At 40.0% G+C, this 24,921-nt stretch overlaps 2 protein-coding genes across 10 annotated transcripts; both read right to left on the bottom strand.

The window, feature by feature from the left end:
• Nucleotides 1-686: 686 nt before the first annotated feature.
• On the bottom strand, nucleotides 687-6,084 carry LOC138192911 (acidic mammalian chitinase-like). The gene is given in 13 exon segments (XM_069140590.1): nucleotides 687-725; nucleotides 787-1,106; nucleotides 1,221-1,353; nucleotides 1,885-2,001; nucleotides 2,142-2,324; nucleotides 2,431-2,554; nucleotides 4,138-4,262; nucleotides 4,444-4,609; nucleotides 4,722-4,778; nucleotides 5,633-5,670; nucleotides 5,672-5,832; nucleotides 5,944-5,973; nucleotides 6,060-6,084. Coding segments are annotated over 13 exon segments (1,518 nt in total).
• A 1,968-nt stretch (nucleotides 6,085-8,052) lies between these two features.
• On the bottom strand, nucleotides 8,053-24,704 carry nfascb (neurofascin homolog (chicken) b). Of its 9 annotated transcripts, none has more exons than XM_069140540.1 (28): nucleotides 24,628-24,704; nucleotides 24,116-24,371; nucleotides 19,530-19,682; nucleotides 19,329-19,434; nucleotides 19,034-19,224; nucleotides 18,315-18,437; nucleotides 17,957-18,175; nucleotides 17,582-17,693; nucleotides 17,203-17,390; nucleotides 16,988-17,119; nucleotides 16,751-16,894; nucleotides 16,374-16,485; nucleotides 16,124-16,287; nucleotides 15,864-16,011; nucleotides 15,600-15,724; nucleotides 15,413-15,514; nucleotides 15,090-15,287; nucleotides 14,444-14,514; nucleotides 14,122-14,344; nucleotides 13,172-13,287; nucleotides 11,945-12,155; nucleotides 11,725-11,847; nucleotides 11,307-11,480; nucleotides 11,068-11,199; nucleotides 10,714-10,783; nucleotides 9,907-9,918; nucleotides 9,686-9,721; nucleotides 8,053-9,573 (listed from the first exon to the last, which is right to left on the bottom strand). In XM_069140540.1, exons 3-28 carry the CDS (start codon nucleotides 19,603-19,605, stop codon nucleotides 9,342-9,344), a joined length of 3,540 nt encoding a protein of 1,179 aa, XP_068996641.1. In that variant the 5' UTR covers nucleotides 19,606-19,682; nucleotides 24,116-24,371; nucleotides 24,628-24,704; the 3' UTR covers nucleotides 8,053-9,341. The 9 variants fall into 9 exon arrangements, with proteins under 9 accessions (XP_068996641.1, XP_068996643.1, XP_068996645.1 ...); XM_069140542.1 differs by lacking the exon at nucleotides 24,628-24,704 and adding an exon at nucleotides 20,807-20,961 and having other exon boundaries at nucleotides 24,116-24,586; XM_069140544.1 differs by lacking the exon at nucleotides 24,628-24,704 and adding an exon at nucleotides 20,807-20,961 and having other exon boundaries at nucleotides 19,530-19,656; nucleotides 24,116-24,586.
• Nucleotides 24,705-24,921: the final 217 nt, after the last annotated feature.

Genomic DNA, 24,921 nt, shown 5'->3' with positions numbered 1-24,921 from the left:
AATATTCTAGAAACAGACAGAAAATATCTGTGTAAGTGTTACTCATTTACGTGGCTCCAAATCTGATGCGCATGGCAGCAAATAGTTATGATAATTCAGTCAATAAAAAAAGAGCGACCATTTCCATATCGAAGGTGGCACTAATGATTAAAACCTTAGTACTGAGAAACACCAACTGACTTTAGTGTTAATGCTACTGCATGGTACATATATAGTGGGCTGGGGGAGATTAAAAACATATGTTACATGTACACTATGCTGCCTTGTAAACATGCAAAATTTGAAAAACTTCAAGAACAATGACCTGACAGACTCCATGGATTAAGTCATTTGTGTTTAATATGCAATCCAACCCTGTTTGGTTGCAAGTCCAGTAACTTGGAGGACCATTTCTTGTTCACACACCCAAACCTCAATAAAAGGTGTGAAACTGGGAGTAATCTCAGGAAAATAAACATTGAGTGGCTAACTGCATCATTTTGAGAGCATTAAAACCTCATCCATGGAGCATTTAACTTAGGCTTTTATAAGAGAAATACTATTTACGATAAGGATGTAAAGGAAAAAGAGATTGTAATGACCTCACCCCAGTATCAAATCAGGTCGGCCTTTAATTCATTTTTATTGGCTGCATTACATATTGTATATTGCAGGTTGTCATATTAGCAGATTTTTACATGTGGCTTTTAGAAGAAGTAGCTGTACTGACTGTCCTGCCAGCAGGGCTTCCGTGAAAAGAACAAAAATAAAACACACTTTTGTTTGTTGATGAAGACATTTATTTACAGCCTTATCATTGAAAACGAGATTAACTGGACACCTGTGGATGATTGTGTGTCCATTAGAGCACTGATAAAAGATGCTTTTATCCTTGTCATTGACATAGAGGCCATCAGCCTTCCTATCACAGAAATCACTTCCAGAAACAGAAATTGTGGTAGTTTTGGCAGTAGAGGTAGAAGTAGAAGGAGAAGGAGGATGAGGAGTGGTGGAAGCAGCAGATGAAGCAGCAGTAGCAGCGGCAGCCGTCGTGGTATCAGCTGGGAGGGTGTGGTTTGTTACGATGACTGGTGGATGTGTGGTTACAGGAGGTAGTATTGGAGGATCTAAAAAAAGTACATTCAAGTTTTAAAAAAATTACGTAAGAAAATATTCCTGAAGTGGAGATGATGATAGTAATTAAAGTTAACATGCAGTGAGGTCAAAGTTTTTTTTTTTACCTGAATCCAGAAGTGTGCGCAGATAACCAATGAGGGGATAGTTTCCTTGTCCACAGAACTGTCCAGCAAAATCATCCAGATCCAGAGCCTAGATGAATGCTCCTCCAAATTTGTTATCTTTTAGATACTGGGCCTGTGGAATAATAGTGTTTTGGTTTTAATACATAAAAGAAGGATCAAGTGTAAAAGAGTTGTATACACATTCCAAGATCCTTATCAATTATTTCAGTTGAACTGACTAAACACATCCCAACATAAATATGAAATACAGAGGACATTAGTTTGTTCCAAGCCTGTACATCTAAAAAGTGGAATATTATTCAGCCACTCACTAAAATATCTGAGTTACTGCAGTTTAAAAACTTCTTGTCATAATCCAGTCACTATTAAACAAGAGAACACGTAGACCAACATATGGAAAAGTTTATAACCTGAGGCCATATCTGCAGAGACTCAAAGTCTCAAGCAAGAGTGCCATCTTATGTTCAGTCTCAGTTATTAAAAACTATGTGCTGACTGTGCAGCTTCATTGTGATCAGTTGTACCCAGTTCCTGAACTGATTTGACATGAATATAGAAATAACAGAGATGTGCTGTGTTTAACTGGCTCGTATTATCTCCATAATTACATCGTAGATGTGCAGGTTAATATGTTATGTATTACCTTTATTTCAAAGCTCTGCCTGTTATCAAAGCCAACCCACTCATTGCCTTTGATGGCATAGGGCACCATTTGATCATCAATGCAGTGCACGCTGCCTCCTTGGATGAAAGTGCAGATCTGTAAAAGTAAAAGAAAATTCAACTTAAACATCATTGAAATGGTTTGTGCTATCTTACTTTGAAACATATCACTATTCATATTTGCCTCATAGTCGTTAAATCTCTTAGTTAGACATGTGTTGCTTTGTGTTGACTGACCTCGTAGTAGGACCAGAACCCAGGCTCGCGGGTGTAGGTCCCAGCAGCGGCCGGTCCGCTGGCCGGTGCTCCGACACCATTAGCTGCCGTTGATGTGCGAAATGTGCGTCCATATGTGGCAAAACCAAGCATGAGCTTCTCAGGAGGAGCTCCATGCTCTCTCCAGTATTTCATACAAAAGTCCTGAAAGAAAAAAAAACAGAAAAATATTTAATATTGAACACAAAGACATGTTCGGTATTGAGCTTTTTGAAAATTCTGATTGTGTTTTGTTGAGGATTTCACTCACCACATTGTAGTAGATGTTCTCGCCCTGATCGACAGCGCTGCCGTACAGAGGGCTGTTGTGACCGGTGAACGGATCCCAAGCTCCATGAAAGTCATACACCACGACATTTATAAAGTCTAGAAGCCTGTTAGACAGACATAAGATGTGACAAATTTAGAAAATAATTTTTGTTTTTTCAACATTAACTTCTCTTAAGTCATCAACCTCAAGATTTTCATAAAGTCAAACCCTTTTTTTAATTTTATGGTCAACATTTTTTCTGCAATACCTGTTCATTAGGGCCCGAGCACTGATGGTGCGAAAGCCCTATTGTTCTTCAAGGAATTATTATTCCGTGTTATAATTATTCTCTGTAAACAACTGTATTTTTGGAAGTTTTATCATATTCAAAAACTCATGAAAGTTGGTACACGCGTCTCTTCTGGCGAAACATTTCTTATTTTAGTGTAGTCGTGAGTGGGCGTGACCAAATGGCTCACTAGCACCCCCTAGACAGATGCCCAAGTTCCAATGCACCATTACATCAACTCAACAGGAAGTCCATCATTTTGAATTTAGTCGCCATTTTTGGCGATTGACACGTTGTACTTTAACGAACTCCTCCTACAGATTTTGTCGGACCGACTTGAAATTTAGTCTGTACACTCTTAACTTGATTGGAATTAAAATTCATCAAAAGAATTTGTTTTTGTCGATCAGTGTGCCCGTAGTGTGGCAGCCAAAAAGTGACCCAAAAGTCATATTATAGCATGTTGTCCAAAATGTGATAAAAAAAAAAAAAAAAGAAAAAAAAAAAAAAGTCATACAATAGCATTTCGTCCAAAAAGTGACCCAAAAATGTCTTTTGGGTCACTTTTTGCTATAGTATGACTTTTTTTTTTTTCATAATTTGGACATTTTAAAAAGTCGTGATGAAGAGGGGGCTCATACCCCAAACCTAAAGTCGCCAAAAAAAAGGCAATTTTTAAAAAACCCCAATAAGGAACGAGATCGAGAATTTTTTTTAACTGCAAGCGGGAATATGCGGACCCTCGCGTGCTGCACGTCGGGGAGCTGGCGGCCACGACCCGCTGGATCCCCGAGTGCGAGGGCCCACATATCACTGCTTGCAGTTTCAATTGTATTTATGTTCTGTAATTTTCTCTCTATATCACAGTTACTGCTGTGGTTTACCATCCCTGCAGTATTCAAATAGCCTAGTGAAGCTCAAGGCCTTCCCGAGAAGCAATGTACCCATTAAATCCAGTGTTAGTGTTTGTGATCCTATTTCATTGCTGCCATCCTCAAACCATGTCAGACCTGTATTAAAGCACCGCTAAACCTGTTCGTTGAAGAGCTGCAGGCAACAAGCTCCGCAACTCCAACTTCTTAGCAAGCTAACCAATTTTACTGTGACCGTCTTGCACTGTGTGCAACATGAAATCAGTGCCTGGTCTCTCATGGAAAAGGGCAATTATTGACAAACCTTTTTATTTTTTTTTATTTTTTTTTTAATAAAAACAATTTGAGTTTCTTTGGCTGCACTGTAAATCAATTTACTGTTGCTCTTCTTCTGCTCAACAAGTATTTCCTGTCCCTAAAAAACGGTGGCTCTGTAGTATTGTAGTCTTAAACAGTTACCATGGTTACTACAGGTGTTGCCATATAAAGACAGGGCTGAAATCTTAAGGATTATAATTTCAATGCCTTCCTGTCGCTCAGACTCACTTTGATACATCAGCAACCTCATAACCGTTGTCAATGTTTTCCTTCCCAGCAGCCACTGCAGCTGTGAGCAGCAGGCATGGTTTTCTGGTCTCAGCGGCTTCCTTTTCAAAAGCAGCAAGGAACTCCTGAATGCAAGAGGAAAACAGTTGAGGATTATGTTGTGTATTAAATTCAATTAAAAAAATATATGCAGAGCGTACATGCATAATCACACATATCACAGTAAAAACGTGAAGAATAAGAGGATTGTTACGATAAAACCTTCTAAAGGACCATAGGAAGGGAGGTGTGGATTTCCAAACCGACCTGGCAGAGCACTGTGAACCTCTTCTGGTCCTCTGGTGGGCTTCCTCGTGCTCCAGGATACTCCCAGTCCAGGTCCAGCCCATCAAAGCCGTGCAGTCTCAAGAATCTGATGGATGACTGGATGAACTGCTGGCGGTTGGCGGGCGATGAAGTCATGACGGTAAATCTGTACACATATACACCAATTTACAGCTATATGGAGTGTTTATGGAGTTATTTATTCTTACATGAGATAATGCAATCCAACAGCTCCATGTTGTTGAAGCTCTCTGACTCACTGTGTGGTTCCAAAGTTCCACCCACCCACAGCCAACAGAGTCTTCAGCTGCGGGTTTCTGTGACGGAAAAACATGTAGATTTACAATTAAATCATGTAGGAGGAGCTCCGACAACCGATGTTGTGGGAGATTTTTTTTGTCTGCTCGTCTGTGTGAACTTTTGTCTGTATACTCACCTATATATGTTTTTCTTGATATATACTTACCAATATCTATATAATCCAGTTTGATTAAATATTAATCTTTGAATGTTAGATAATAGGAGTACTGATTTTGTGTAGTTCGCAGTATAAAGTGCTGGGTTGTGTGTGTCAAGTTACAGGTCAGTCACAAGGTCAGCATGATGTCAGTGGGTCACTCAACCATGACACGAGCCTTTGTGTCACTACATAGGAAAACACCAGCTGATGAGCAGAAGCGTGCAGTTTCGACTATAGTGACTATGGTATATGTGTAGGATTTATGACAAACATCTGTTCCGTTAATAGGACTCATGATGGCCATGGGACGGCATATGACTTCTGGTTAACTCATCAATAGAACGAGTGAGATCCGAATGGTTTATAAAGACAGTGCCTGACAATTTCACTTCAGTTGCTCTCATGACATCACTCGGTTTGTTGAGACCCTTGATTTCCAATAAACCTACATTGCATCAGACTCTGAAGACTCTGTTTGATTATGAAGCGGTGTGGTGTGAAGGGACCAGGCCAGTTGTGGCCCGGCGAAGAATTTCCACCACAATGTAAAAGTAACAATACAACCAATGCGTACAAGAGCAAAACTGAATAATACCACTTAACCAGTTTTACTAAAACATCTTAATGCCCTCCCATGCTTTTGTGGTTCATGTGTTGAAAACTAACAGTGTGCCAAACCTCTGTTTGATATTTGAGCCAAGAAAAACGTACCTGTGCTTGAGGTCATTGAAGGATTTATAAAGAACTTCCATCGTTCCACTCGTACGTTGACAGCTCATTCGAAGGGCTGATTATTGAGAAGGCGTATGTCAGGTGTGTGCAGAGGTTGGGGTCCACATTGGAGGGCAGATATGTGCCAGCACCTAGTCTATACTGGGACCAGTTGGTAAAGTAGCACACCAGTTTGGTAGAAGACAGTTTTGGAAAGGGGAGAAATAGATAGTATTATTATTATTTTAAATTAGTTCATTAAATTGTGATTGAGAGATAAATGTCAATAAATATAAATGATTGATTCATACCAGTTTGAAGACACATCAAAAGGGCCAATCCTGAAAAATAATTTACATTGAAACAGTCTTTTTTTCATGAGACCACTTCCTTTGAATGAATTAACACCTATAATAAAATAACTTACCAGTCAAGACTGTTAGTCGAGCCATGTTGTGTCAGCTGAGCGTCTTTCTTAGAGTAACCTGCAAAAATAAAAAATTATGTCATGAATCATTATTGATTTTGAAATAATAAATTCAATTCTCCATGCTGCACACTATAAATGCTGTATCTAAAATGTAGGCTAGTAAAATGTCTGTGTGCTGATGATTACCTGTGCAGGCTGGCTCTGCAGCTGATCCATCGCTGAGTCCTTTTTATAGGCATGAAAAGACACTGACAAAGGCTGCAGCCAGAGATGTGTATTGAATGCATCAGGAGAGGATTATTGTCTCCTGCATTTGGTCACAAAAGACTACAGTGAGCTGTCAGAAGTCGACCGCTGTTTTTTTTATTGCTGTGATAAATCAGGGCACGAGGTTATGCAAACTTGCCTATCTTGAGTCACTAACATCAGAACATCGGGCCGGTTCAAGCAGAGAAGAGGCACTGATAAATATGAACGTATGTTTTGTGTTTTTATACATCAGGATTAAAGGGCTTTCCATCGTGATCTCATGGTACAAAACTAACTGCACACTGTTAAAGTGACTTTTAGTATCTAGATATTACACACTTACCCTCTGTCCTGAACTTCAAATACAGTAGGGCAGGAATTATTTTCATTATTGATGAATCTGATTTTCTCAATTAATCCATCAATTCCTCTTTTTGTCAGATCGACAATCCCAAACCCAAAGATTTACCTTAGCTCTGTCGTATACTAAAAAGAAAATTAGCAAATGCTAAAATTTGAGAGGCTTAAAAAACACTCAACACGATTTAAATCAATGTTCAGAACTGCTGCTGATTTATATTTTCATTTCTACTTCATTTTATGGAGATGAATGGAGATCTATTGAAAATGATCAACAAAAACTAAAATATCTTAAAATGTTGATAGATGCAATAAAAAAGCCCCAAAACACTGATTTAAGACAACATTTAGCATTAAGAAGTTAACTCAAAAGGAAAAAAATGTGTACGCTAATCTGCACTTTTCGATTTGGTCAGTCATTACTGTAATCAGAGAGGTGCAATAATAAAAAAAAATCACCAGAGAGTTAAGTCCAACAACATAAGTGGCTATAGTCCCTGATAAACTAAAAAGGTATTCGATAAGATGCCCTTTTCCATTTACGCTGTTCGGTCACTAATGATGTAACTATCAGATGTATTGTTTGGCAGCGAATTGGCCAAGGTTCAGGGGAATGGAAATGTTTTCAGCTGTTTTGGCAATTAATAACTAATAATGTTGGAATAGTTCAACATTTGGGGAAATACTCTTATTTGCTTTCTTGCTGAGACTCAGGTGAGATCCTTTATATCACTGTAGTGGTTAAACCTAGATAACATGACGCTACAAAAAGCAGTCAGTTGGCTTAGCCAGGCATAAGACTGGAAAAAGCGAGCTGACTTTATCCGAAGAATTAATTCACACACAACTTTTTTTTTTTAAATAGAGACCAGCTAGACTCAAGAAAAGTAATGATCCTCACAGAAAAACAATTGTCTGGTGTGTAACCCCCAAAAGAGTAATTTTGGACAGGCCTCCAGTTTCCAGACTTTATGCTAAGCTAAGTTAGCCAGCTGCTGTAAGTAGCATCATACTTAACGTGTGAATGGTATCAGTCATATTTTCTAACTGTCAGAAAGAAGGCAAATAAGTGTATTTCCCCAAATGGTCAACTTTTCCTGGAAGTGTTTAAGGCCAATTAATGATACACATGTGACGCAGGCATGCATAAGATTGTGTACGATCCAGATGTCTTGAATCCAGACAAATGTAAATGGTTCCAAGCTGAATTAAGCATTCAAAGAATAATGAACCTTCCCTGGTTGCTCTTTCAAAATTAGGAGCAGCTAAATCTGACATTTAGAGTCACATAAAACATGCTGGAAAGAAATGCCTTCACTTTATTTAAATCGAAGCATAACTGTCTTAATACACAGGTGAAGTTAGGAGTCAAATAAACAAATGCTGTTAAATAAAGTTTATTATTCTCCACTGGGAGTGAAATTAAGAGAGCAGCTCATGAGCAACTTGTGATTTTACGACTGGTTAATGGCTACTTCCTGATTCCCAAAACGGTTTGACCTCTTGTTTCCCATTAGACCAAAATGTAAAAGAGCGAATGAATTATTAGTCCCGGGAGATATTATATTTTCCTTCATCAATTACCAACAACACTCTCAGTCTCTCACATTGTACTTCGTAGGGGGCAGCCTAAATTCGGGGATTGCCCTCCACTGATGGTGAAAGTATGGTATGCAGCCTGTCAAATAGAAAGCATACAAAAATACTATAAATCTCATTATTGAAATTAGAAGAAAGAAAAAGAAGCATAAACCTGCAGTGCAGCACTTTTGCATCCCTCTTCTGCCAGTGAGAGTAATTACAAAATCCTTGTCGGCAGGTGACGCAGGCTTCTTGGTAGCCTACTCTGTCCCTGTTGTAGAGGCTATACATGAAATAAAAGGCATCACAACCAGTGAAATGACATATTTCACTATGAGAATTTCATCAATTTGGTCCAATAACATTTAAAAAGTCGAGAAAAGTCGCAAAATTGAATTATTTCATCCCCATTTAAGTTAGCATCAAGCTAAACCTGACCTTAGCCAGCACGGCCGGTGGACGTTTCTGGTGCTCGTGCTTTGCTCAGTTTGCATTCATTGAGCCAGCGCTGAAATGTCACACTTGACAACAAATGTAAAAACTCCATAAACTGTGAAATACAGAGATATATTTGGTGCTGGTAGGTTTAATCAGCATTGTGTGAACTCGTTTAGCAAGGGCTTGAATGTGACGGATGTTCAGTTACATGGAAAAGTCTTGTACTGTAGCTTTAAGTGGGTTCTTACGACTGCTTTTTATCAACATGATAAACTGATCCACTTCTGTCTCTCGTGGTGCACAACCAGTGTCTCTCCATTGACAACATAACTGAACATATCTATAAGCATGTGCATAAACACACGTTATCTATATTTACAAAAAGCAAAGCTTCCTTTTTCATCAGATGAAGAAGCTTCTCTCTGGAAAGCTGATCCCAACTTTTCCACCTTTTCTTCCTGAAGTGCGTTCAAGTCTGCAAGGATGAGGAGGGATTTAACAGCACCTCAGTCTCCAGCTGTTTCCTCCGGCAGACACACCAAGACCAAAAGTTCCTCCAGGTTTTCAATTCAAAGTGGAGGACACAAGCACGGTGAAGTCGCGTGACAAAGAGCTGAGCTGAAGTGAGGAAGAGAGCTGGAATTTTGAGCTTTATGCCACGGAGTAGATGGTGTTCATTGGAGAGTGGAGCTCCAGACTTCCACCAAAGTCCAACTCCCTGACATCTCTTCTGGTTCCTGTGTACTGACCAATGAATGAGCCGTCCTCGTTGAACGGTATCTCCCCTCCTTCTCCGTACTCCACCAGACTGTCGTCGCTGTCTGATCGCTTCATGATTGCCTCTATGGAAGGCTGGCCTCTTTGAAGACCTCTTTCCTCCTCTCTACAATAACGTAAAAATTAGAAGTACATTTTGTGAATGCTACATGACAGAAAAGACGTAAAATACAATGACGATGTAATCAGCAATACATTAAAAGTCAACATGCACATACCTCCGTGGGTAAGGCAGAGTGGAGACACGCGCTATCCTAAAATTCAAAAACAGTTTGTTTGAGAGCATTGTACGAGAGGCTGGATCACTTTTCACTGATTATCCATTCACAAAAGCAGTCTGCTAAATATTTACAGCTTCAAAAATTTGTTGTATCTGTTCATGTTTTAACAGTTGAATTGTCAATCGTGTCACTGTGTCAATATTTTTTTTTTTTCATACCTTTCAAGGGACCTTGAGTGGTTCAGTGCAAAACAAAAAAAGGGTTGAGGTTTTGGAAGGGAAGGATTTAGATAGAAAAGGTAGAATAAAAAAAAAAAAAAATGAAATTAATGTAAGTATGATCCAAGAGTTATCATAAATAAAGTCAAAAATCAGATTTGATTTGTATCTGTGCAGCATCATGCTAAAATTTTATACAAATTAAAGATGCCTAGTGGAGTTTTTAACCACTACTAGCGTTAAGGAGTGCTAATTCTATGAACTGGTCCTTGTTTTGGGCGTATAGTGCACATGCAGTCATAAAGCATGATAAAAGGTGGCGGTAATGTGCAAAGACATATTGCAACATGCCAGCAACAGCAAATGTGAATTTAAACAGTGCCAGATTAAAAACAGACATTTATCGACAAATATTTTATGAGGAAGATTAAAGGCTAAACAACTCCACAGGGCAGCTTTAATTCACCAAACCGAATGTGAATGCACAGCTACAGAGCAAATGGATGTAATTACATAACTACTGTTATTTTAGTCATAACTTTCAACAGTGATAGTGTGGTACAGTGTTACGCCAGGGAAAACATATTGACTTATTTGGTATTGAGTGCTATTAAATAAATCATAATACATGACTTAATACACCTTTATAAACTTGATATACAGTTTTGTAAAACAGAAGATAAGATGTGGTACAGACTGAGATAAATTGTGCTAAATTCAAAACTTCCTTCAAATAGTAGCAGTAAAAAATGTTCCTAAGTGTATTTTTTATCTATTTTTCCACCAGCTGTCTGTTATAAAACTTACCGATAATCAAATGAACCCTCCTGATCTTTGTCATCCACCAGCTCCAGTGAAATGTCCTTTTTTTCCCGAACTGAAAGTAAAACAAGCCACTTTGTTACACGATACACACTGGACATCATAGGAGTGCCAGGAAATTGCATGCAACTACCAATTTTTTGTATTACTGATTACTCTGACTTTTTTTCTTGATTGATTATTGAATGATTTTTGATTAATTAATTGTTTGGTTTATAAGACATTAGAAAACAGCAAAATCACAACTGCCTACGAGCCCAGATGTTTTGTCCAACCAGCAGTCCAAACTCCAAATACTTAGACTAAGCTTAAACAATAGGTCATGGGTCACCAGTATACCTGGGTATTTCCCCCCTCTGCTCCTCTTAATGAAGCAGACGATGAGAAGGGTGAGCACGATGAGAGCCACAGCACACATTATCCCAATGAACCACCCCTGAGTGGTGATGTCCACCTGGTCCTGAGCGTATGCTGAGATACACAAATACACACATCCTCAACATTTAACATCGGCACTTCAAAGTGTTTGTTTAGTATACCAACAGACGTGTTGATGCATGGAGAAAGTAGTAAATTACTTTCGGTGGTGTAGTGGGGCGACTCCTCCGTGTGCCAGTCCCCTATCCCAATCTGAGTTTGTGCCGCGATGGAGAATCTGTATCGAGTGTAGCGGTCATATCGCCGGAGTGAGAAGCTTGTAACATTAGGAAAGAAGTCCTCGACTCGCAGCTCCTCTCCTCGGGTGGCATTCACTGTGGAGAAAGTGGAAATGGAGGTGCAGTGGGAGAACTCTTGATGCACAGCTATTAAGTGCCTCGCCTGCTCAAAGAGTAGCTGCACAAGTGTTCATTACCCTCTTGAGAACAAACCTCAGTGGAGCCTCGGTCTTTGAGTGCATATTTAAGAGCACTATTATGTACTGCAGGGATGTAGATTCAAACTGATTCCTTTTCTGAAAGTGTGTTTGAGAGTGTTTGGGGTGGTGCGTTGGCGTACCTGTCTGGTACTTGAGGGAATACCCGGTGATGATACCGTTGGGCTCGGCAGGAAGGTCCCAGTCAACATAAATACTGTCCAGATGCCGCTGTTGGATCCTGAAGGATGTGGGAACAGATGGTACTACAGACAAGAACACAGCAGGAGATAATAAACAAAAGCTTGGAGGAAAAAAAACATTAATTTGTGATTTCTATGGTAAACTAGATTCTTTTCTTACCTCCCTCAGGTGTTGAGAAGTGTATATTATTACTTGGCGGCCCTTCAAATCGATTGTTTGCCACCACTATGTACATCTTGTAGTTACTGTAGGGTATGAGTCCGGTGAGAACGCCTGAGGGATCAGGATCATCCTCTGGAAACGCTTTCGACTTCATCGCTCTGTTGACCCACAGCCACCTCAGCTGACTGCTATCCCTCCAGTAGTAGACCTGCGACGACATGCAACACACATTTCCAATCTGCTGAACAAAGGTTTGTTCAACATTTCCACACACGTCAGCATTGTTATGTTTCAGTCAAGGACCTTTTTTTTTTTTTTTTTTTTTTGCATTTTAAAGCAAAATGTCAGTTAATTAAAAAAAAGATATTTTATAAAATGAGATAAACTAATTCATAGATGAATGAATAAGCTACTGTGTAAACAAATGCCAAGACAAGTTTATAAACAATGCGTAAACGAGTGCATAAACAAATGCATAAGCTCAATGCATTAAGTCATTGCTTAAGCAAGTCCGTGAAATAGTGCATTAACAACTGTACTGGTACTTTTTTTTACATTCTGTTCTTGTGCTTATGTGCTCAAATGCAGATGGATGGGGGCAGGTCTTCCCTCCCATGTAGCAGCCTTTTTGAAATTCCTCTGTAATACCTCGGCTTTGGGACACCAGAGACAGCACAGTGCCATCTACTGGCTTTAATATGAAAAAACAAATTTCAGTAGGCCACATGTGAAAATGAGCTCTTTTTTATTAAAGATTTCCGTGCCATGTAGGTTTCTTGTTGTGCTTTTGTTCTGCTCTCCTGTGCCCCTCCAAGTACCGCCCTGTACCACCTCCTGCAGCAGGTGGTAGAAGAGATGCAGCCAGGGCCAGTGGGCTATTCATGTGCTTCCAGGCTGTGAGTGAATGTATTTGTCACAGCTTGAGTTGTGGTATGGAGTCGTTAGTATTACTACCTTTTGGAGCACGGGCACTTATTTCTTGTTTGTTTTTCTGACTAATATTTTACTCTGGTTTAAGTTGTATAAAACACGAGGTATAGATTGGTTTATAGAAGCTGGTTATCTGTTGTTTTTACAAAATTTTACTTTTGAACTGATTTGATTGTAACTATCACCAGTTGACTCTCCCAATAGTATGTACTCAATATTTTACTGTCCATCAACTTGTCCATGCAACCTTTAGTTAAAGTCCCTTATCCTGTGTTGAATTGACAGTAGACACACCTTGTATTCTTTCAGTTCTCCCATAATGGAGCCACGTGTCACCGTGTCCCAGTGTACAGTCACCTGAGTGCTCTCGATGTCAGACACTCTCAGGTTCAGGGGTGCAGTTATTGGACCTGGGGGGTACACAGAGACAGCTCAGTATTTAGTCTGTGATTAGTGAACACCAAGCAAAGTGATGTGATGAACAACGTGTCCTCAACGTGTAGAAATAAAAACAAGTGGAGTTTGTGTTCAGAACATGTTGAATGGTTTACATCTCTGAAACAATTCATGATTCTCTGAGAATAACATTCACATCATCGCAGATCTGTAAACAGAACAATGTTTTTTAATTTGTTTTTCTGCTGGCCAACTGACCTATTTATGACAAATAACCTGCTGAAGGTCACAGATCTGCTTTTTACACACAGACTGTTAACAAAGTAAAGGAAAAACTACAGTAAATGTGATGCCTCCATAAAGTTCACTGAATGGTTTGATGATTATGATAGGGCCCTTGCAGTCACTAGATTCAGTAGTGCACATATAGAAGACGACGGAGTGACGTGTTAAACTGGAGAGACATTTTTAATTTGTATTCATCTATCACATTTTCAGCACAGCTGGAGCTAAATTGGAGCAGCTGGAGGGCTGTACGCTCCACCTTAACATGAATCCTAAACTTAACCTTAACCCGACATAACATCAACATAACCAATTACAGGCAGAGCGTCCCTCCCACTGATCCAATCTAGCACCAGGCCTTTCTGCATGGCCTAAATGTACAACGTTTATGCTCACACTGTACAGATCGCTGGGCTGATCATGATGTGATTTCACGTGCGTAACTTAAATACAGGTCCGTTGATGGATTCACTCACTTCACACCAAGTGAACTGTTGTTTTTTTTCCTTACAGATGTCCCACTCATCTCTAAATTACATGAGGCAATGAACTGAGACACTCACGGTCTTCACCAGAATAGCCAATGACCACAGGAGACTCTGGTCCGAGCCCAAAGTCATTGACAGCCTGGACTTTGATGTCATAGGGAGTGAAGGTGTCTGCATCATAGATGTAATATTTCAGCCACTTAGTGGTTGCGTTCTTCCACTCCTCTCGGGATTCTCTCCTTCTCCACCACACCAGGTACTTCAGGTGGGGTCCGTTCCACTCTCTGTAGGTCAGAGGCTGAAAACAGGTTTCACAGCACAGTTTTTTTTCTGACAGTAAGTATTTAACTATAAACAGATTGAAGATAAACAAAAGGTTTGTGTGGGTCCTTATTACCTCCCAGCTGATTTCCATGTTGTTCCTCCATGTACCCACACCTTTTAAATTTTTTGGAATGACATCTGGGGCTGCGAAGGAAAACAATTGCAGAGGAAAGATTATTGGTTGGAATAAATTATTCTCTACTTTGGGAAATGTACTTATTCCAGCCAATAAATGCTAAACTGGAGCCTGGAGATGCTGGCTTATCTGAGCATGAGGACAGGATGTTGGGGAAAACAGCTGGCCTAACTTTTTCCCCAGTTAAACAAATGAATCTACTAGCACCTTAGAGGCTCATTAAACAACATGCTATTCATTTACTCTGTAAAAAAAGTGTAAAAGTGAAAAGTTAAGGTTTTATGTGCTACAAGTTGGGCGTTATGTGCTGGATTGTTTCAAACTCAATGACTTTGTGGGATCTCTCTAAGTTATTATACTGATTAAACAAACAAGAAATAGTGTATTGATCAATGTGGTTTAGGGCATGTTAGGAGGTGTTTTTATACTTTTGGACAGAGCCAGGCTACATAAGCTAAAACAACCATCTCCTGGCAGCATCAATTTCCTCATCCTACTCGGTGTCAAACTACTCATCAAAATGTGTTACACATGTGTGTCTTTACTGTCATTCATACCGGTATTGAATTAGCGTCAAACTCACGTGCTCCGCTGGTCTGGAAGCGCGTAGATGGACGACTGGGGCGACTCGCTCCAATTTCATTGATAGCGATGACCCTGAACTCGTAGTATGAGAAAGGTACGAGATGCAAAATGACAGAGTTGAGGTTCCCTGGGTACGTTGACAGGTTTCTCCACTTCCCCGGCAACCAGTCGTCATCGTCAAACTGCACTAAGTACCCTGTGAGAGAGCAAAAAGTGTCGAAACATGGGGAAAAATTCTGGTAAATACCAAAGAATTATCCCAAAAAAGTAATATTAAAGAAAAGGTATTTCTGTGAGTTTATTTAGTTTCATTGCTTTTACCCATGATGGGGCTGTGGTTGCTGTCTCCAGGGGCCCAGCTGAGTCTGACTGTTCGTTCATATGGATCTGACAGCTCCAAGTTAGTGGGAGGATTTGGACGGTCTAAATGGAAAATTCATGTAAACACTTAAGAGGCCCAATATGCCGTATGGTTGATAAAATGTCCTCTATTTTAAATGTTTCATACCCATCACCATTAGATGTGCTGAGGCAGACTTCTGGTCCAGCTCACTCTTGATGACACATGTATAATTGCCCTCGTCGTCTCTGTTTACATTAGTAATGACCAGATTTGATTCATCCAGAGAGACTCTGAGGAAGACAGTAAAACTGGTGAGATCTGGACGCTCATTTGGTCACACAAACACATGTATCCGCAGTTGTACAAACAGGCCTAATAATTTAATTTATATACTTTTTATATGGTTTATATTTTTACAACAACACACACCTCCAGCCAAGAGTGACTGGCTTTTTGTTTTTTATCCAGGTGGTTGTGACGGGAGTAGTGATGTCTGCTTTTACGCCGCACTCGAAGCGCACATCACTTCCACGGATGACCTTCATACTCTGTGGTCTTGTGACAATTAATGTGGGTTCTGAGAAGAAAAGATGACAGAAGAACCACAATATTACACAACCCAACAAGTATTTGTGTAACATGTTGTTGCTGAATGAATAATTTTACATATGAATGACTGCGCTCTTGACCTTTGACCTCTACTCGGACTTGATTCTCATCTCTTCCTGCGATGTTGCTGACGATACACAGGTAAGTTCCCTGGTCGTCTATCTGTATACGTTTGATCTCCAGAGTCCCGTTACTGTAGGTCTTGAAACGGTTTCCTTCAAGATTTCCTTGTCCATATTTGGACCTGTGTGAGAATATATACAGACAAACACACTGAGTTCATTTCTGAAATTTGTCTCTACATTAAAGTGTCACACACCATGTTCTTACCATCGCAACTCTGGTACTGGAGAACCGAAGTAGCGGCAGTCTAAGAAGGCACGACTACCCTCTACCACTTTGATGAGTTCGCTCCTAGGCCCAATAATACGTGGTGTTGCATCTAAAGGAAAAGATAAGAACTGCATCATCATCGGTGAATAATCAATTTCAGTATGGTGTCTTTCTTGTAATGGAAAAAAAAAAGGAGAAAATTGGTCTTTTTTTCCTCCTCTCTGAAAGAATCGTGTTCATTGATTTGCTTTTTAATTTCCAATTAGTGATCCCTTACAAATAATACAAAATTGGGTACAACTTACGGTTCAGTTGTGATTTTGAAAAACAATGCTTGTACTGGAAATGATAGGAATGACAGCATTGTAACTTACGAAGCACGTTGACAAACGCATTGGCCAGTAAGTAGCCATACTCATTTGAAGCATTACACTGGTAGACACCGTTGTTGTCAGCCGTCACACTGCGGAAGGTAAGCGTGTCTCCAGACACCTGTCTGCTAGGCTGGGGGGTGGCAGCTGGAAAAAACAAACAAGGAAGGAAAACTAGTCAGAATGAATATTATTTTGATACATTTTTATAGCTCGTAGACTTGATCTCCACAAACGTACTTTCAATTGGTTCCCCATTAATGAACCAGCTGATTGTGGGACGAGGCGCTCCATCAGAACGACACACCATCCGTCCGTTTTCCTCGGGGGCCAGGATCAAGTCGGTGGGCTTCTCCAGCCAGAATGGAGCAGCTGTCAAATATGGAGTCTGTCAGCTGTTTGAAAATGAATATGCAGAAAAATAATCTAATTCTGTAAGTTTCTGAAGGTCTCACCTTTGACCCTGACGGTTATTGTGTGCTCTATGTAGTTTATCTTATTGGCAGCAGTGCAGGTGTATTCACCCGCATCCTCAAACAAGGCCTTCGGGATTTTAATCATCTTGTTGAAGTTCTTTACTTTCATGCGTGGCGTCACTTCGAGGTCCTCCCCATCCTTGGTCCAGGTGATATGAGGAGTCGGCCTTGATGATGATAAAAAAATAAAAAAAAGGCTTTACACAGGAGGACTTTCATGAAATTAAAGTAAAAATACTCAGAAAGAACACAAAATAAACCATATCATAACCATTTGTGGAAGAATATGAACAATAGCATTAAATACATTATGTGAAAGGGCGACAGTTAATTTTTGTGATTTTGTTTGGACACTCACAGTCCCGCAGCGATACACTCCAGGAGCAGCTCCTCTCCTGTCAGGACCAGTATGGAGCTGGAGGAGCCGGTGGGAGACAGCCAGGTGGGGGCAGCCTCAGCTATTGTACGAGCTGCAGAGGAAACCAGTCAGGCAGACCTCAAACATTTACTCACAAACCCTTTCTGAGCATGAAGCAACATAAGAGACTTCCCACACTCAAATGATGAGGCTTTTAAGGGTAGAGTCTAATAAAAAAAAAATGTTGCAGTTAGTAAGTAGAGCAATCACAAAACCCTGAAGGTTTTAAGGAAAATAACATGCTAATAGATCTGTTTGATTAGAAAAAGCCAAGTTAGGATGAACAGAAAAGATGTTGTTAGCTATCGTACTCACTTGTTAGCACCTTTACAACCACGGGCATCTTCTGCTGAATGACGTTCTTGTAGGGGAAGCGGGCGTTACAGCAGTAATCAGCAACGGAGTCATTAACATGCACATTGGAGAAATACAGATCTCCGTTCACTCCCATGGAAACCCTGCGGTCCTGCCGCACAGGCTGCATGGTGGGGACAGCTGTCTGAATGGGCCAGTTGAAAGGTCTCGCGTACGAGCCTGAAATGCGACATGGTGTTAAAGAATACCATTATTTAAAGTCAGTTCACAAAGGGCAAATCTATCAAATTCCTCCTGTTATCTGTGGTTGACCCCAGACTTCAACGATCCGGCTCACCACTGCGTATCAGACACTTACAGCTGGACATCCAGTAGGTTTCAGGTTTAGGTGGGCCAGTCGGAGGGTCACAGGACAGGACTAGAGGCAGGCCGGCACTGACCCCCACCGGCTCCAGGATCTCCCTCGGCCACACAGGAGGTCCTGCAGAAACAGTGATAACGTCTCCTCTGAGAAGCAGGGTCAAGTTTGGCTGTTTGATAACGGGGCTCATTAAATATCTCAGATAATGGTCGATGTTGGGCCCTGAAATAATTAGCCTTTATCACGGAGATCCTAGGGTCCAAAAACTAAGCAAGACACACTTTTGCTCTGATTTACACGTTATTTCATCATGAGGAACATGGGCACGATAGTGTAGTTTGAGCCAATCTCAAATTTACTATCCTCCTACTGCTGTAAATACTCAATAACTGGAAAACTGTATTAATAGTTCCCAATTAATACAGTTTTCTCCATGCAAAGTTGTTTTAGAAGATTACTTCGTAGCCACCCACTAAAATCAACAACAGTGGAAGTCTTTTGTAAGTCGTTTCTAATTTCTACACAACATACTGTACAGCAAATAAGGAAGGTTTTATTTAAAGAGGTCCTAAAAGCAGCAAATATGGGTGGAGGCAGTCTGTGACATTTCACAGTAATGCCGACATGGACAGCATCACTGCACACTCTGAAGTCACTGCTCATTCACTGATACAAACAAACCGTTTATTCTTCATTAGTACCACTCCTGAACTTACTGTACAACTGTAGCCTGATCTTGTTGGAGTATGCAGATCCATACTCGTTGGAGGCGATGCACTGATACTCCGCCTCATACTTTTCTGGATTGTTCCAGGCATAGATGTCCAGAGTCCCTGAGTGCCTGCGCATCGATACCTGGGAGTCCCGCGCCACATTGAAATACTTCCCGTTACGCCTCCATGAGAAACTTCACGATCAAGCAAAAAAAAATAAAAGTAAATCAGTAAAGTGGTTTTCCAATATTCATGTTAGTTTTACCAAATCTGTTGAGTGGGCTGCTTCAGCTCTTACATAGGATGAGGAGTTCCTTTGGCTTCACACTCTATGACCATGGTGTCTTTGGGGTCAACAATATGTTCCTTCATTGACTGCTTTATAATGGTTGGGGGTTGTCTGACTGCAGGCAGGGGAATAAAGTCAGTTACTGTGGGAAAACAAAACACTCAAATACATTCACAACAAGCTAGTTGACACATCTGAAATTCCACTCACCTTCCAGGGGAACGTCCAAAGCCCAAACACTCTGCCATAGAAGTAGCAGCAGCGCTGGTTTGACCAGTGTGACCATCTTTACAGTTCATTTAGTCCAGAAACAATTACGATCACCAACTCTCCTGTTCTCAAAATGAAGGAGCAGAAAGACAGCTACAAAACATTAATTTCAGTCAGAGTTCAGGTAAAAAAAACAACAACCTTGCACCACTGACACAGTGGCGGCACTCAAACCCTTTATTTGAGTGTACTAATACTATCATGTAAAACACTCCATTAAAAGTAAAAGACTTTCAATCAAAATCGTACTTCAACAAATGTCCGTCAGTATTATCAGTTTATATATCAAAGTAAAAGTATTGTTGTGACTGTTCATTTTTAATTTTATTAATATTACTGATGCAATATCATAAGTAGTATTTTCCTGTTGTTCTTGGTTTGGTAGTTTATTATATTTATCACAAGATAGATGAGGGATTGTGAGATGTTTTAATTGAATAAGAATGAAGAAAAAACTAATAAATGCTACACTTTTTTGTATAATGTTTTTCTTTTTGTGAAATATTGGTTAATTTGCCATCTTTGAGTGTCAGTTTAATGTTTGAATAACTATCTGGGAGGTTCAGCAGGGAAATCCCCTGCTGTCAATTCACAGACATCTGAAACATTTGACAAGTGGCTCAAAGTATAATCAGGCAGAGAGGTCATCAGGCAGAAAGCTTGTCAATAACAGATTTAATATTTAACAATGTTCTATATTTTATAAGATTTTTAAATGATTTTCTTTCATCTGAATAGTAAACTTTCGTCAGGTCAATGCAATTAAGTGAAGCATTTCCCTCTGTAATGTAGTGGCGTAAAAGTACAGTATTATGACATCAACTCAATCTACATTTACTTCATAAATGTACTTAAGCACATTTATTGAAATCCTGCACTCAGTAACTTTTTTTTTTTTTACACCCCACTGCTGTGTCAGATTCTCTGACAGAATAGTTTCAGAATTTTCATGCCGCAAAAACAACACAACATCAAGCTATTAAAGTGAATCTCAAACTGACTGCATCCCCGACATGAACATGAATTCCCTTAATGCCTGACAAGACTAAATTGTGGTTAATTAAACTGTACGTGCAGGGTCCAATTCAATTTATCTGTCAGATGCAACAAAAAAAACCATTTCATTACATGCTTCACTTCAAAATATTTTGCTCTATATACATAACGAACTATGCATCATGTTTGCATGATGAAAACTAAAAGTTATGAGAACCTACCTCTGTCATGTAAAGTCAAATCAGGGCTCCCTCCTCCCCATTTCTATCGCTTCCCAATGCATCAATAATCCACAGACTTTTCTCCCGGAAATTATTCTTGTTTGTGCAGTACAGAAATGAATGCCTCGGTCCTTCAAATATCAGGTCAAGAAGCCCTAGAGGAGTTGATACACATCAGTAATTGAGTTTCTGTCTGTCACTGCCACTTACACTCTGCCCACCCATCTCATGAATAATGAATGAGCCCCATACAACACCTACTCTTCACCCACTTCACTGTCCTCACAATTCTCCATCAAACACGGTCACAAAGTTTCTCTTGCACAGTAATGAATTAAATAAATGTATACATTTACTACACCAACAGTAGGGGAAGGATTTCATTTTTTCTGGGATTTTCTTTTGTTATTTTAGCTGAATAATGTTTGTTCTGACCCTGTCAAGTGTGAGCATAATCATTTTCGTACATGGGGTTGGGCCAAATGAAAGCACAAAACAACCCAGATTCTGTACAGATTGCATTCCTGTTGGTTTTGATGACATCAAAATGTGGGTTTCATTGTTGACTGGGGAGAAGTATGAAAGAAATGTTTGTTTCTGTTATATGAATTTTACATGTGGCAAATCTCCAGTCACATGACATCCTGATAAAGGCTGGGAATATCCAGTTCCCAAATATAAGAAATACACTTTAAAACTTCTTCTGCACAGCCTTGTGCTTTAAATGTTCTTATGTATCCTCTTTTTGTGACACACACACAGTCATTCACACACACAGGAAAGTGGGAAAAGGTCATTACCATTCATCTGAGAAAATCCTACAGCAGGAAGAAGCAGTTTTCTTTTCTAGAAACGGTGCCAAAGATGCAGGAAAAGCTGTATTTGTGTGAGACAAAAGCCATCTCAGGGCTGTCGACAGAGTCCTGACCTGTGTAGGCTTTCAGGCATTCACACGGGGCTGCATATACAGAGCAGCACTGACAGGGCTCAACAATAGCTTGGTGGGGAGGCGGGGTAACATGAGGTGGCACTGCAACCTACAGATTACATTAAATTTATAATTAAGACTTGTATCTGCAAGTCCTGAAAGCAAAAAGTGTAACAAATTATGGATTTTTATCTATTTTCATTTATATTTTGAGGGAGAATCAATGCACTTGTGATGTAAATCATTATGACTCTCCGGCCCTGATCCCCTTCTCCATGCAAACATTTGAAACGTAACTTGACATGTCTCACACAGAACACAAAAGCAGACGGGGCATGTTGAGCTTCTTGGCTCTCAGGAATGGGCTTTTCTCCGCACACATGGGACTGAAGCAGGCCTGGAAGTGAGCAGTGATCAGTGCCATGCACCAGATTGCACATTGAAGAGGCACAGAGGCGGACAGAGCCAGCTCAGTGACGACAAAAAGGTCTCTATGCTCGTGGGTCCCCTCTGGCGCGAGTGTCCGGGGCCCGGGTAAGAGCAGATGGCATGTGAGTGTTCAAGCACACAAGCTGCCTGTTCAGACTCAGAGCACCTATCATTCACACTTTGTCGTCACTGCATCGGGGAGAGCACAAGAAGAGGATGGAGAGAAACTCCTGTTGAGCAGGACACGGCGCTGCGTTACGTCACCACCACTGGGCAATTAATACAATACTGTCGCACAAATTCTAACACTGACTTTAGGGTTTGATAAGGTAACTACATTTTCTGAAACGCATCATGTCAAAAAACAATATTCATACACGTAAACTACTTCATTAGGAACACCTGTCCAATCTAATGTTGTAATATTATAGTTGCTCTGCCATAAATTCCACTTTTATAAGGCTTATACATTTTCAGTTTTAGTTGACATAGAGATATATTTTAACATTGGTAATTTAATGTGATTGTCATTACTTAGATATGCTCTCTTTTGCTCTCAATGCATTTGTATAACACCACTACATGTTGTTTTAACAATTCCTTGACAGGGATATTTTCTTATACTTGTTTTGCCCATCCCATAAGCATAAATGAGGGGATCTAAATGCTAAATCCTTATGTCAGAGTGCTCACATATGCCGATTTTTATCAGGTGTAGTGTTTACCATGCCAACCATCTTAGGTTAGCTTGTTAGCATGCTATGATTTTGCACTGAACACAAAGCACACAGACAGCAATACAGGTTTTGGAGAAAGGTCAGAACAGAAGAGACGATGGTACTTGAGGAAATGCTGAGGTGATTAAAATTCTTCATGTGGGGGGATGTGAGTGTGCATAACAAATTCTACGGGAATCCATTTCATATTTCTTAAGAAATTTCACAATATATTTTGCTTTCCATGTTTCTCTGCCACTAATTAATTATTTTTAAAACATTCTTTAACGACGATGGTTTGAAGAGGTGGTCTTGTTTCAATTTATCTTTATTTTGTAAGGAAACAGTGATGTTTTAAAGTGGTTATTTTGATGCTTATTGTTTCATTCGCTCACCGTATGTTCTGGTCTTTGCATCCTTTGTGATTGTTAAGTGTATTTGGACCACAGTGTTTGGTGATTTTACAATTAAAAAAAAAAATCTATTGATTGACTCTTAATCCCAAATGCTAGTTGTTAAAAACAAGTCAAGGTGTCAACCATGTACAATGATTATCAGTACAAAAAATGTGCACCAATCCATCAAGAAGATGTTGAGATATTTCTTCAGATATACTGAAAGATTTGACTTGCTGATGGCCTTAGAGGGAAAGTCATATTGAGTCATCATTTTGAAGTCATGAATATCTCCACCAAATGTCATGCCAATCTATCCAATTGTCGTTGAACTCTTTCAGAGTTGGCCACACTGCCATCCACAGAGCAAAGCTGTTAGTGTTGCTAAGAAATACCAAAACATCCATGAATATTGAATGTTATGAATGCTCACTATTACATTGAGATTTAAGTAAATTTATTCATACATGAACAGTAAGATAAGTAGTTAATATAATGCACATCTCAATTGCCAGTGTGACTTGATTGCCACATTGCAAAAAGTAATGTTAATTCATGGCAGGAGCTGCACAATATTGTGTCCACTCCCACATAAATCTGCTGATGCAGTTGTCGACCAGCCCCACTTCACAACTCAGACTATGACATCATTAAAACCTCGACTTCCATTGATGCCCATCTTGTACGACAGCTGCAAGGAGTAAAGCGCTCCTTCACGTGTGACAGAGTAGCATAGTGTGTCCATGCTACGCTGTCTTAATGTGCTCTAATAGTGTGTACTTTACATCCAAAAACTAGTATTTAAAATTTGCTAAACAAGGTGAATATTAAGAGGTCCTACCTTTAAGTCTATTTTCTGCTCCTTGGTCTGTTTTCCCCTCGTTGGACTGACAGCAGACTCCTACCTTCTTCTTATCTTCTGTCACAGTAGATTCACTGCAGCATCTCCACACCTTTCCAGCAGCATCCGGTTGTTGTGCTAGTTTTCACTCCATCATCTTAAGGCAGGTGACAGAGCGAGATAAGAGGGTCATGTGGCCCATCGGGATGGCTGCCCCCAGCCTGGGTCACACGCCTGGCACACATGGCCTGAGAGCCTGTGATAATAAATCCATTGTGAAATCCACACATACATATAACGTCATCTCCATTGTGTTGGCTGGGTAAAGTCAGAGAGAAGTGCCATGTCATGCATTAAATTGATAGATTAGGTTTAGATAATGAACTGCCAGAATAAAAAAAAAAAGAAAAGAAAAGTCATTTAAGTCTTTTATAAGAGGTTAAATGTTTGTATTTCTTCATGTGTGCCGTTTCTGAGATTCAGTTTGTTAGATTGGTGGGTGGGTCACTGACCTTGTATCTTCACACTGGCTGGCACGAACGCACGCTCTCTTCCACAAAGCGTTTCTGTCTGGAACAAAGTCAGTCCATTGTGGACAGGGAGGGCACAACTTCCACACACATGGGGGGATTTAACCCGTCACATTTAAATTTGACTGGATGGCTTCTCCTTCAATGATAAACTCGTAAACACTGCACTGATGTATTTAATGGGATGAGAAAACTGGATATACTGTAGACTTTGAAGGTGTTCAGGGAAAGATTAAAAAAAAATCAAAAACATCTAAAAGATGACAAGGGAGTCTT

The sequence above is a fragment of the Embiotoca jacksoni genome, unplaced genomic scaffold, assembly GCF_022577435.1.
Source record: "Embiotoca jacksoni isolate LCO1_2020_lvr unplaced genomic scaffold, fEmbJac1.0.p SCAF_9, whole genome shotgun sequence".
Classification (NCBI taxonomy): Eukaryota; Metazoa; Chordata; class Actinopteri; family Embiotocidae; genus Embiotoca; species Embiotoca jacksoni.
The sequence above is the reverse complement of the archived record's forward strand: the minus strand, read 5'-3'. Positions and strand labels throughout refer to the sequence as shown.